This window comes from Gastrolobium bilobum, unplaced genomic scaffold, assembly GCF_033153095.1.
Source record: "Gastrolobium bilobum isolate Gb01-03AN ecotype WA unplaced genomic scaffold, APGP_CSIRO_Gbil_v1 utg23374, whole genome shotgun sequence".
Classification (NCBI taxonomy): Eukaryota; Viridiplantae; Streptophyta; class Magnoliopsida; order Fabales; family Fabaceae; genus Gastrolobium; species Gastrolobium bilobum.
Genome location: NW_026897485.1, coordinates 180555 through 195535, shown reverse-complemented (window position 1 = coordinate 195535; position 14981 = coordinate 180555). Strand labels below are relative to the sequence as shown.

Here is a 14981-nt window from a genome sequence, read left to right as displayed (position 1 = left end):
CATGACTCATTCTTTATCATATCAACAACAATGTTCCCATAATTTCAACTACTATAAGTTTCATCACATTCAAAAATAGTGTGTACAAAGAAGGAAGTTAATTGACCATGCAAAAATAGAAAAAAACTCAGGAACCAACCACTGAATAGGATATTTGAAGTCACAAAAAGTTAACGAAAATCTCCTTAAACACCTCCCTTCCACAACTTGAATCATCTTTTCTCCCTCCTCCCATTTTGTTCCTCAAACTTGGTAACATATGCATTATTCTCTTCCCTTAACCCTCTTGTCCTTCCCAAAGAGACTCTCATTTTCTTTCCCCCAAACAAAAATAAAAAACCAAGAGAGGAATTAAGAAAAGGAGTCTCTTTAACTCTTAACCTTCTCTTGGAGCTAGTACCCCATGGCTTTCCTTGTCCTTTTCCTTCTCTTCTTTTCCCTTCCCTTCTCCTCTGCTAAACTCACTATTGATTACTACAAGAAAACATGCCCTGACTTTAACAAAATTGTTATGGAAAACGTTTACAACAAGCAAAGTGTAAGTCCAGCCACAGCAGCTGGTATCCTTCGTCTCTTCTTTCATGATTGCATCACTGATGGTTGTGATGCTTCAATTCTTGTTGGTTCCAATGCATACAACCCTCATGCTGAACGTGATGCTGAATTGAACCTTTCCCTCTCTGGTGATGCCTTTGATATCATTGTGAAGATCAAGAATGCATTGGAATTATCATGTCCTGGTATTGTATCTTGCTCTGACATTATAGCACAATCCACAAGAGACCTTGTTAAGATGGTGGGTGGTCCTTTTTATAATGTGAGGTTAGGTAGAAAGGATAGCTTTACATCAGATTCTTCAAGAGTTGATGCAAGCATTCCAAGGACTAACATGACCATGGATGAGATCATTGGCAAGTTTACTTCAAAGAAATTCACTGTTAAAGAGATGGTTGCTCTAACTGGTGCACACACCATTGGTTTCACACATTGCAAGGAATTCAGCAACAGGATCTTCAACTTTAGCAAAAACTCTCAGGTTGATCCTACCCTTCACCCAAAATTGGCTGAAGGTTTGAGGAAAGTGTGCCAGAACTACACTGTGGACCCTTCAATGGCAGCATTCAATGATGTGAGGTCACCAGGGAAATTTGACAATGCATATTACCAAAATGTGCTTAAAGGGTTGGGGCTCTTAACCTCAGATTACCTCATGAGTGTGGACCCAAGGACAAGGCCAGTTGTGGAGCTCTATGCAAGAGATCAACAAGCATTCTTCCAGGATTTTGCAAAGGCAATGGAGAAGCTTTCTGTGCTTGGAGTGAAGACTGGTAGAAAAGGAGAGGTGAGGGCCAGGTGTGACCAGTTCAACAATCTTACTACTGCATAGAAGACTTAACCTTTGAAGTTTTGTGTATCTAGAGAGCCAGCCTTGGGTATATGTTGTCCTTATCTAAAGAAAATTCACTTTGGATTCTTATGTTGGTTCCCTTTTGATATTTCTGTTATGTGAAGGGGAAAAAAAAAAAAAAATTGGGCTTGTGATGGAGAAGATGAAGTTTTACTCTTTCTAATATTTGTGCTATGGTGTTGCTATATATTTATTTGTCCATGGATAAACTATATATGATAATTGTATCATTGGAAAGTTCACCTTGTATTTTAGATATTTATGTATAGTTATATATATATATATATACCTCGTGTAATTTTAGAGATTGTGCATGAGAGGAAGAAGAATAAAATAACCAATTTATTATATCTTGTTGATCAAAATGTTATTGAAGACAGTGGGTGATATTATATCACTAAAAGATTTGAACCCATGTATAGAACCAGAGGAGGTAGATGATCAGAATTATCACTATGCAATTATAAATATTAAAATTAAAGAACTGACTTACTTGAAATCAGATGATGATGCAAGCAGAATGATAGAACAGATAGAATGATATGTCAGAAGTAGATGAATTAAATCCGAGCCCACAGAACGTGTCTCCTTAAGACAATTTGCCCCCTCACTGATGCCTAAGGTTGATGGACACTTGTCTCCCAGGATAGAACGGATTACGTCTGAAGAATAGTGGCACTACCAATCAACAGCCCAAACGAACACAACAATTGCCAGAGGAAATCACACCGGAGGATGAACAACAGTATGCAAAACCGGAAGGAGAAAAATTCCGGCAGAGTTTAAGTGCAGAAAACTGGATACATTTTATGAAGGTGTCAGTGTCTATTTATAGACACTGACCGGTCACGTTTCAAAAGGCACCTATTCGACGACTAAACAACACATCCGTTGGACACGAAAAGACACATTCATTCAACACGAAAAGGCACCCATTCAAGGATGAAACAACATGTCCGTTAGGATGAAACAACATGTCCGTTAGGATGAAACAACACATCCCTTAGGATGAAACAACATATCTATTCGGATGAAACAACACATCCGTTCAGATGAAACAACACATCCGTTCGGATGAAACAACACATCCGTTCGGATGAAACAACACATCCTTTAGGATGAAAAGATACATCTGTTTGTCGACAAAAAGACACACCCTTTCACTACCAAACTTCTTATTCATAACCAATAGATTGTCTACACAATTTATATATATATATATATATATATATATATATATATATATATATATAAATTCAAACAATCCCCCACATGGATAAGAAGTCAAATCATCGTGACAAAAATGCATAAGAATATAAATGCAAAGTGTAATTTCCTCAACGAGAAACAACTGCATCGAGATAGGTGGAGTTACCTTTGAACCTTCTCTAGTGGAAACCTATCGGATATACTCGGTCAATCGGTGGTCTAGGTCGACTTGAACCGTAAACCTTTAGTGTATACCTAGACAATAGGAGTCACACAATTGCTTCTCTAGCATTGTTGGTCCTTTGTTGCGCCCATTTTGGCCGTGGGACACCTGCCTGGTTCTGCGAGTGTTTTAGAGAATCGGCCTTTGAAGAATTCTCATAGAAGCGGCCCTGACTTCACACTCACATAGGTGATTTCTTGTGATGTAACTTACTTATACATCATCTGAACACAACAGATTAAGAAATCATTAAAAGCCTAAGTGCTTACCCTCATAAATACACTGTCTTGTCTTAGGAATGAGTATGAGTTTAAAACTCCACAGTGTTTAAACAGTCGACCATCACTTAGTTGTCTCTTTGAACCTAGTTCATGGGATCTCCACTCTTCTAGGTAGAGTTACCGCAATGCTCAACAATTGATAGGCCTTAAACCCATTCCTTTCGGCAAATTTTTCAACCAACTCTCTAGGAATCCCTTTGGTTAACGGATCCGCTATGTTCTCCTTAGACTTAACATAGTCAATTGAAATGATTCCATTCGAGAGTAGTTGTCTAACGGTATCATGTCTTCGACGTATGTGTCTAGACTTACCGTTATACATGACGTTCTTGGCCCTTCCAATAGCTTCTTGGCTATCACAATGTATGCATACGGCTGGGACCGATCTTGGCCAATTAGGAACATCCTCAATAAAATTACGAAGCCATTCGGCTTCTTCACCGGCTTTATCTAAAGCAATAAATTCTGCTTCCATGGTTAACCTTGCAATGCAGGTCTGCTTGGACGATTTCCAAGACACAGCACATCCACCAAGGGTGAACACATATCCACTTGTGGATCTAGTGTCGTTAGAGCCGGTGATCCAATTTGCATCACAATACCCTTCTATAACTGCGGGGTATTTCTCGTAATGCAAAGCAAAATTTTGAGTATACTTCAGGTATCCCAAAACTCTTACCATAGCTTTCCAATGATTTTCATTTGGATTACTAGTAAAGCGACTTAACAGACTTACTGCATAAGCAATATCAGGTCTGGTGCAGTTCATAACATACATAAGGCTTCCCAACACTTGAGCATATAGCTTCTGTGCTGTAGCTTTACCAGTGTTCTTTAATAAACTCAGATTAGAATCTACAGGGTTCCTTACAAGATTTTTTTTTTTCAAACTCTTGAATTTCTCAAGAACCTTAGCTACATAGTGAGCCTGTGATAAGGCCAACTCTGTAGATGTTCTATGAATTTTAATACCTAGGATAACGTCTGCTATCCCCATATCTTTCATATCAAACTTACTATTAAGTAACTGTTTAGTAACTTTAACCATTTGATTATTACTACCCATGATCAATATGTCGTCTACATAAAGACAGACAATGGAAATTTTTTCAGTATTTCGAACATAGACACATTTGTCACACTCATTGATTCGAAATCCATTTGATAACATAACATTGTCAAATTTTGCATGCCATTGTTTTGGAGCTTGCTTTAACCCGTAAAGGGATTTTATTTAGCGACAAACTTTCCGTTCTTATCCTGGAACAACAAAACAAAACCTTCAGGTTGTTCTAAGTATATCTCTTCTTCCAGGTCGCCGTTTAAGAAGGCGGTCTTAACATCTATTTAATGTATTTGTAATCCATTCAATGCAGTTACCGCGATCAACATCCTAATGGATGTGATCCTTGTAACCGGTGAATAAGTATCGAAATAATCGAGACCTTCACGTTGCCTGTAGCCTTTTACCACAAGCCTTGCTTTATATTTATCAATAGTGCCATTCTCTTTCATTTTTCTTTTGAAAACCCACTTACTTGCCAGGAGGAAGATTTACCAATTCCCAAGTGTGGTTGGACAAGATAGATTCTATTTCACTATTGATAGCTTCTTCCCAGAATGGTCCTTCCGGGGACGTTATAGCTTCCTTATACGTCCGAGGCTCATTTTCTATGTCATAAAATCAGGTCCAAAGGATGTGGCGGTCCTTTGCCTCTTGCTACGTCTAGGTTTATCTTCTACATCCTCTACAGGATCAGTATTAGTTGTAGCATCCCGAGGTATCACAACCTGATCATCATTACTACCACTTGATTCATATATTTTCTTATACGGAAATACATCTTCAAAGAAAGTAACTTCCCTTGACTCAATAACCGTATTAACGTGTATATCTGAAACATCAGATTTACAAACTAGAAACCGATAAGCACTACTATTAAGTGCATAACCGATGAATACACAATCCACGGTTTTAGGTCCGATTTTCAACCTTTTAGGTTTAGGAACCGCAACCTTAGCCAAGCACCTCCACACTCTAAAGTATTTCAGGGATGGCTTCTTTCTTTTCCATATATCGTATGGTATGCTCTTTGTCAAACACCCCCACACTTCAAGATAATTCAAGGTAGGCTCCCTTCCTTTCCATATTTCGTAGGGGATGTTCTTAATTTTCTTGTGGGGTACTTTACTGATTATATATACTTTGTCATTAAATGACTTTCCCCCACAAACCAGACATCAACTAGATCATATCATTTAATGTCTGGGTCTTTTTCACAGCAATCCTATTGGATTGTGGAGCATAAGGAGCCATCATTTGGTATGTAATACCAAACTCTAAACAAAATTTTTCGAATGGGCCATCATACTCTCCCCACTCGATTGCTCCTTATGCCTTTGATTTTCTTACTGAACATTAACATATATTAAATAATATAAAATAATATACAATTATCGTGACATTTACAATATTCAAAGTCATCCACTTACCTTGATCATGCCACCACTATGATAGCCCTTATAAGTTCACACATTATCAAATATTTTACTAGATATAAGACTTTTATATCCATCAAAGCACATAGTGCATTTTTTAAACAAGAATTATCACTTGCCTAAATCATAAAGTCAAACTTTCACATTTATAATGGATATCACACACCATCATATACCATCAAATCCATTAAGTGTACCATATACAATTGAATGCCAATAAACGCATGACATTTCCCACATAATAATTAATATAACAAAATATTCATGTCATAAATATTTCTCATTTATCATACTATATACCATTCAATTGATGTATATTGTTACGGCATATGAACATATCATATCCACAATATATCACAGTTTTCACTTATATGCAAACATACCTGTTATGCATTTAATGTAATATCACACAAATTTTATATTTATAAACCATGAGTCAATGATCATTAAGAACCATTAATTCCATTTCATGCATTGATTGTCAAAACAAAAAATGTAACATTGTACAGAAATTGCAAATGCAATTCAAAAGCAATATAGCACGACAATCGAAATAAGCCAACCATTAATTCCATTTCAAATGGAAAGCCGTTGAAATAAACTGGTATTAGTTTTAAAAACAAAGTTTTTCAATGCACCAATAAGTGCTTCACATTTCCCACACATTGTGATTCCATATAATTGAACAAAAAGTATCATGTAATACATCATACATGTGTACGAAGGAACCACAGTTTTATCGTTCATATACTGATTAAAACTTAACTTTCACATCATTTTTTTTTTAAACCAATGGTTGGAAAAGTGATATCATCAAGACACGACAATCGAGATAATATAAACAATAAAAAATATTTATACCGATCGAAACAGGGATGGTTTATTCAACAAACACAGATCTCAGGAACACAAAAATGAAAAAGTGCACACAGCACAAACCATGTCTTAATAGTAGAAAAAGTTCCAACTTCTTATATAAGAAGCACAAAAACCGAGAAGCAAATTAATCTAAACACACACTGTAGAAATGGAGTTGGAATATATATACATATACGTACAATTCACATCAGCAAAAGCAAATTACCAAAAGTAACAATGAATTGAATTCAAAGAATATATTAAAATGCAACAATGACGCACGGTTACCGAAAAGTCATATACTTCTCCAAATCGAGAACATATTCCATACATCTGTAGTAGATAACTCTTTCATTAAACAACTGACATTTGGATAATAAAATATTTCTCTCTCCTATGTGTTCAAATATCACAATTTATTATTGATTTCTATTGACGGGTAGCACCAAACAAATGGTACTATAGTAGTATATTAGATATTTCCCTCCAAATCAATATGAAACAACAGCGATCTGTGTATAAAACTTGAAGGTAGAGGATTGTAAATTTAAAATGCTATTCCATGGATACGAAAATCGAGACAAATAATATATATCTCAAAACCAAAAAAAATATCTGTATCCAAACTATAAAATAAGCAATTAATCGGATTCTTCAAACACGAAAGCCGAGAAATGAGATGCAAATACAAAACTTTCGTGAGAACTGTGTAAAGGCACGTCAATCGAGATGAAATTGTGAGAAGAAAAATAATATCTATACCAAAGGAAAACAGTGTCGGTTCAACACAAAAACCGCTATTCAAGTATCAGGAAAACAATGCATCATTTTCAATATTCAAACATAGATGAATATTCAGAAAAAAATGATACTGATAAAAATTAAAAATCACATTAATATTTATAAAATATCAAAATAAATATCCCACCATTTGAATGTTTACAAATCAAACATTCAACACAGATTATAATTTTCATTTCTATTACATAAACAGAAATTTCGATCAATCACACAGATTAATCTTTTAATTATATAGTAAATAAAAACAGTATATAAAACAAAAAACAGAATATACTGATCACAGGTTCAAAACACCAAATTGTCTTAAGATTGTTATTGAAGACAGTGGGTGATATTATATCACTAAAAGATTTGAACCCATGTATAGAACCAGAGGAGGTAGATGATCAGAATTATCACTGTGCAATTATAAATATTAAAATTAAAGAACTGACTTACTTGAAATCAGATGATGATGCAAGCAGAATGATAGAACAGATAGAATGATATGTCAGAAGTAGATGAATTAAATCCGAGCCCACAGAACGTGTCTCCTTAAGACAATTTGCCCCCTCACTGATGCCTAAGGTTGATGGACACTTGTCTCCCAGGATAGAACGGATTACGTCTGAAGAATAGTGGCACTACCAATCAACAGCCCAAACGAACACAACAATTGCCAGAGGAAATCACACCGGAGGATGAACAACAGTATGCAAAACCGGAAGGAGAAAAATTTCGGCAGAGTTTAAGTGCAGAAAACTGGATACATTTTATGAAGGTGTCAGTGTCTATTTATAGACACTGACCGGTCACGTTTCAAAAGGCACCTATTCGACGACGAAACAACACATCCGTTGGACACGAAAAGACACATTCATTCAACACGAAAAGGCACCCATTCAAGGATGAAACAACATGTCTGTTAGGATGAAACAACATGTCCGTTAGGATGAAACAACACATCTATTCGGATGAAACAACACATCCGTTCGGATGAAACAACACATCCGTTCGGATGAAACAACACATCCTTTAGGATGAAAAGATACATCTGTTTGTCGACGAAAAGACACACTCTTTCACTACCAAACTTCTTATTCATAACCAATAGATTCTCTACACAATTTATATATATATATATATATATATATATATATATATATATATATATATATATATATATATATATATATATATAAAATTCCAACACAAAATTCTAAACTCAAATGGGAGGAATTATAGCGTGAGTGATATGGATGTTGTTCATGAGTTGGTTCCTGATACATATTTTTCTAATTAGATAAATCCTTTTGGGAACTTTTTCAATATTTGTTCCTCGAGATGAATTTGTGTTATCAACCATAGAACTGAGATCTGCTGCAACATATTAACATCAATTGGATGAAGAATAAGATTGATGTCCTTAAACAAAATGAAAGCGATAAAAGAAAGTATTAATTAAAAGCAACATGTTGTGTTTCAATGTGGTAAAGTTCTTACTACAATTTTTTTTTTCTATGATCTATGTTTGGTTCATTAATGGAACATTAGTTCGAGATTAAAATTGCAAAATTCTATGACTTTCTACATAATTGGTTCAAATGATTTTATTAATATAGTCCCTGGATTTTATCAAATGATTTAATTCTGTCTAAAAAAGAAAGAAGAAAGAAAACCGGCCGGTTTATCTTCAATTGCGTTTATATCTGAATTTGGTACTCATCTATATGTTAATTTAATTAGCCAATAAAGAATTCACGTGTGAGGTTCCCTGACTAATTAACAACATTTTTTTAATTTGAAGCTCGTTTGAGCACCACCTCATGGATAGGTAGGAAATTGAATCCCGACATTTATAGCTCATTTACTTCATCAATTTGGAAGGCCAATATGTTTGGGGTACTTTTTATAATACAGTAATATATAAACCATTAGCAGGAAAGTTGATTTTAGATTTGAATTCTCTCATTTATCACTCTTACATTCAAGTTATCTGCTAAAAGTGATAAAACATAATATGAGAATACTGTGCTTTTTCTAAAGAAATTATTTCCATATTAACATAGTACTCTTTAAAATAATTTATATTTGTTGGTTTCAGATAGATGAACCGGTGATTAATTATTGGTCCGAATCAAAATGGTTAGTTATATATGCTTGATTTCGTTTAAGCAAAGTTTTGTACTCAAATTTTTGTGACTGCAAATTTTTTTTTTTGTGAAAATTAACTCCACCATAATGTGAATGTTCTCAACTTCCCCACTCGAACAGGATTACTACGCGAAAGAAAGATACATATGGTTTATAAAATAAAAATAAAAAATGATTGGTCTGAGATGAGTAAATTGATTGGGTGTTTATTGGTGGTTGCTGTATTGCGGTGGAATAAGGAATTGTAATTTATATGTGGGGGCGTTTGGTTAAGGGGAAATTTTTATGAATCATAGGAAAATATGATTAGTAGGAAAATAGTTGAAAAGTGAGTTTGGTAGGAAAATGTAAAAATAGTTATTTGGTTGGGAAAAAATTTACCGGAGAAATTAGGTAACTTTTGTAAAGTCTATGTTTGGCTTTTGGTAAAATATAGATGGGATAAAAAATGCTATTACGAAAATAACCTTGGTTTTCAAAAAATGAATCAGTTATAAAAACGGCCGTGAATTAAAACGAATAGCTAAGGTATTCAAATCATGTTTGTTTTTTTTTTATAAAAAAAGGAAAAGAGAAAAAAAAAGATGAATTACATATCGTAATGCATGGACAGAAACAAAAGATGATGTTTGCTAAAATAATAATAAATTATTTGTCTTTTATAAGAATCAAAAGTAGATGGCAACATTACAATATTAAAATATTAAAACATTGAAGTACGCTCGTAACAGAGGGTAAGTTGGTCTTTTGTTTATTACACCCATTAAACCAAGGGGAAAAGAATTCTCATGTTACATAAGAATCTTTTCTCCTACTAGAGAGACATCGAAATGTGTGCAACAACTTTTTTTATTTTTGTTTTTTAATTAGAGGTGGGACCTATCACTTATTGTGTCTATAATAGGAGAATTTTTTCTCCTACAACATGAGAAAAAAGGGACCCTTAAACCAAATACATAGCTAACCGCAAATACCACATATGAAAAGGGTTTTTTTGGCCGGCAATCTCTTCCCAAAATGATAAACAAAGTGGTTTGCTAGCATACTCATTTAGGTAGATAAATTTGGAACCTCTCTCAACCAAATATGGACACCAAATTTCCCCACTTCACATTTACCTATCAATCTCTTCAAAAACCTCCAACCAAACACACCCTAGGTGACTCTTCACAGTCAAATCAATATTTAAAAAAGATGAAATAATGCAAAAGGAAAAAAATCCATACGCGAAAACATGAGCCCCATGTATATCGATAGTTACAAGGATATTTTAGAATGTATATATAGGAAAGGGTTATATTTATAAATTTTTTATTTATAAATTATACTATATTCTCCTAAGAGAATATTAGGTTATACTATACTATGTTCTCCCGAATATACATAATGTAATTTACAAAAATTTATTAAAAAAAATTTTATAAACAGATCTTTTAAAAAAGGTACAGTTTTTTCCACACACATGGATATCAAAAATTAAGATCACGCTCATCCTTCAATGACATGATATATATAGCTGATATTAATTAAAAACTATTTGACTCAAAAGCACAACTCTAGTGAGTGAGGGTTAGATATATAGACACGCATACGTGTACCACTAAGCTAAGCAAAATTTAGTGGTGCCTCTAAAGTCTCTTCTTTATTTTCATTTTGCCATTATAATGGCCACAATAACCCAGATATTAATTATTAATTAATGTATGAGAATATGTTGCTCGTTTATTTTAAATTAAATATGTATGGAGTAATTTAGAGAAAATGAAAATGGCCCATTGTGCCCATTTTGATATGGTCAATATTCATTGATATGAGTTCAATCCTGTAATGATTGTAGGCAGAGTGCGATACAGGAAGCTACTGAAGCTATATAATAGAGTGCCATTTGTCATTTTGAAGAGTACATTACAAGAAAGTAGACAAACACCACCGACAGATTTTGGATTGTAGGCGTAGGGAATATTTCATATTATGATAGTTATGGTAGTGGTGGGTGTTGGTGCTGCATAAATATTTTTTCGTGAAAAAGAAGTGTTGTGTGCAATGTGGACTACCTGATAAGTTGATCTAGACACCTATAAGGACTAAAAGACTTCATTTGCAGTCCATTTGGATCATATTGTTTTGACATTGATTAATTTTTAAGAGTATCTATGTTATCCTTAGAAGAGTTGCAATTGTGCTCTTACCAAAAAAAAAAAATCACACAATTTTCATTTTATCTGTTTAATTTGATGTAGTTGTGACCTTAATTATTAATATATTATTTAAGTTGGAGGAGAAGGTGTTTTGCTCACCTAATCTTAATTCTCAAATAATTTTATTTCAGCCCTTATTTGATTTATTGAAGGAAAATAGTATTCTAGATGATCAAAGAACCCCAATGTATATGTGTATTATTGTGCTCGATCTCAAGCACTCATATATCTTCATATGTGAAGTGAACAGAAACACGAAATGTGGACGCAGCTGATTGGCTCAATTTGCCTATACTAATAATGTAAAATATTGAGGAAGGCTTAAGTCAAAAGTGGGTACCAATTAAGGTATAAATTAGTGTATAGCATGGAAGAGATTCCACGTAATCATCCACTAAGTGCAACCACTAACAAAGTCCCTCGCAGCACGTTCCTTCAATTTATAGTATATCAATATTTATAGATATAAAATAAAGGTTTTATGTTTATTATGTTACATGATCTAACATAACTTTTCTACACACACAATTGAGAAGAGAGGAGAGAGAAGAAAGAAGAGAGAAAAATCAAGAGATGGGACCCACATAAAATTGTGCGTAGGAAAATTATGTTACATTATGTAACATAACAAACATAAAACCCATAAAACAGTGACTGGTTTGGTGTTATCAAAAGTGGTAGAGATATATAAAAATTATTAATGTATTTGGATTAAATTGATTCATTTTGGTGTTTAGGGTTGGATTCTCACAGCCTTTCATTTTCTTTGTGAAATTTATTAGAATAAATAGGCTGTTATTGGTGCATTATCCATCTTTCAAGATCAATGATTCTTTTGTGAAGGCCATATAAAAATATATAAAAATTATTAATATAATCTCATCCACTGCTAACTTAAACTTTTAAGTTGAATCCGTTACTTTAAAATAAAAATAAAAAGAGTAACCTACTAGAATGAGCTTTACAATGTGTATATATAGGGTACCTTACCTCACCCTTTTTGGCACCAGAGTAAGTACGTGTTTATATCTGTTGTCTCAAACCAGTGCAGTTTCTCATTTTCACAGATTGAGTCTGTGGCAGTGTAGAGATGGCCAGCACTAAGGTCATAGGGGTTGGTTTCATTGTTTTGCTTATTGTGGACGTAGCTTTTGCTGCTAGGTTACTTGGTGGAAAAGGTGGTGGTGGTGGCGGTGTTGGTGGACGTGGTTCAGGGTATGGGTCTGGTGGGGGTGAAGGGTATGGTGGAGTAACAGGAGGAGGAGGTGGTGGTGGTGGTAAAGGAGGAGGTGGAGGAGGTGGTGGTGGGTCTGGTGGTTCAGGGTATGGGTCCGGATATGGATCCGGGTATGGCTCTGGATACGGGTCTGGCGGAGGAGCTGGAAAAGGTGGAGGTGGTGGTGGAGGGGGTGGTAAAGGGGGAGGTGGTGGTGGTGGTTCAGGTGGTTCTGGCTATGGTTCTGGTTCTGGTTCTGGTTCTGGTTATGGAGAAGGAGGTGGCTATGGTGAAGGAGGAGGTAAAGGTGGTGGTGGAGGAGGAGGAGGAGGAGGAGGTGGTGGCGGAGGTAATGGAGGTTCTGGCTACGGCAGTGGGTCTGGGTATGGTTCAGGATATGGGTCTGGTGGTGGAGGATATGATAATGAATTCCCTTAAACGTATGAAGAGTTAGTTAATTATTATTATTGGTTTTGTTTTTAGGTATCATTCAATCTTATATGTCATTTCCAAAAATAAATTTGCAGTGTGACTTCTTGGTCGTGCTGCTTCATGCATGGTGGTGTTATATACTATGTATGTATCATGGTTACTATAAATATTACTGTGTATCGTTGTAAGTGATGTTATAAAGCACAATATTAATGAAAGCATAGTTAGCTGCGTTTCCCCTTTTATCTCTCTTCCTCTCTTTTTTAGAATTATCTTATCTTATTTTTATTAAACTCAAATATTAATTAATGTTAACTTGGTGACTTGGAGTGAGGCAAAGAATATTCTCTTTCCATTTTTTTTGATATAATTGAGTCTTTTGTAAAACAACACAAATCATATATTAACACATTATTACAAAAAAATAACTAGAATAATAATAATTTAAGAAGAAAAAACTTATTTTAATAATATGTTAACATATGAGTAATAATAGTATAAAAATCTTTTAAGTGTGGATTTAAATTAACTTATTTTAAAAATATAATTACTTTTTAAAAAAAAATTTAAAATTTTCAAAAAGAAAAAAATTCGCTTTTAATCATTATCAATATATATATGCTAAATCCAACAATGGATTAAAATTAAGCATATCGAATTAAGTCATTTAAATATTTTTAAATGGCACAAACTTCTTAATTACACCACTTATGTTAAAAGCATTTTTATGGCTTTGAAAGGGAATGTTCCGTACGTTTATTACTTGATTTGCTAATCTTTTTCACAAAACCATGAAATTTAAAAGCAAAGCTTGGATACCAACAAACAAACAAAAAAGCAAAGCCTGCCCTTGAGGAGTGAGAATCCCCCGAGAGCACACGCACATTGATAATGCAATCAACAATGATGGCAATTGGCGAGCGATGACTAAACCCAGACTTGAGTCCTCTAAACAAAAGATTTATAATTATTGATGAAAAAAATTAAAATAAAAGCTATTTGTACATATTCAATATACGATGTTGTTAGAGAAGCAACTCCGTCCGCTAAACACTAAACTATGATAATGATATTTGTTTGACATAACTTGTAATTTGCAACCATACACTATAAAACAATATCATTACAAACCATAAAAATGAGAGCTTTTTACGTGATCTTTGAAGAAGAGGAATTTTTTTTGTTTATACCATTCCCTGTGTTATAATATTTATATAACTAAAATGAAAGATAGTAATAATTCACAAAAATTAAAATGGTATACATTCAATAGTTACCATCCACATGATAACTGTTCTGGAAAGCCCCTGCAGCTTAAGCCCATCACAGCAAGCCCAATTGTCTATGGGCGCCCACGTCAGTCCTACTGGCCAAAGACGAGTGACGTTCTCCACCTCCTACCTCCCGACAGGAGTATTCCTAAGATAAGACATTTTAATATCTTGCCTAGAGATCAAACACATGCAAAGAAATCCTTCAGGACCCCTAAATAAAAAATATCTGCTAGCATGGACAAGGCAGCGACTGCTACTACACCAACAGAGGGTGTCATTGCTACAACCGCCTGACCGCAGGCCGTCTAGCAGCTCCCAAGGAGTTGACCTCCCCTACCTACTCGTGTGAGGTAACTTTCCCCTTTTCCTATAAATACCCCCATAACACTTAACAAAGGATGATTATGTACCGTTACTTTGACCCTTTGCATTACCAACTCATAACACAC

The 14981-nt window shown here is 34.4% G+C and overlaps 2 protein-coding genes across 2 annotated transcripts; both read left to right on the top strand.

Moving 5' to 3' along the window:
* The first annotated feature begins 403 nt into the window (after positions 1–403).
* On the top strand, positions 404–1387 carry LOC133307311 (peroxidase 65-like). Its single transcript, XM_061507801.1, has one exon. The coding sequence runs from the start codon at positions 404–406 to the stop codon at positions 1385–1387; it is 984 nt and encodes a 327-aa protein (XP_061363785.1).
* An 11237-nt stretch (positions 1388–12624) lies between these two features.
* LOC133307331 (glycine-rich cell wall structural protein 2-like) lies at positions 12625–13494 on the top strand. The gene has a single exon (XM_061507824.1). The coding sequence runs from the start codon at positions 12701–12703 to the stop codon at positions 13262–13264; it is 564 nt and encodes a 187-aa protein (XP_061363808.1). The 5' UTR covers positions 12625–12700; the 3' UTR covers positions 13265–13494.
* The last annotated feature ends 1487 nt before the right edge of the window (positions 13495–14981 follow it).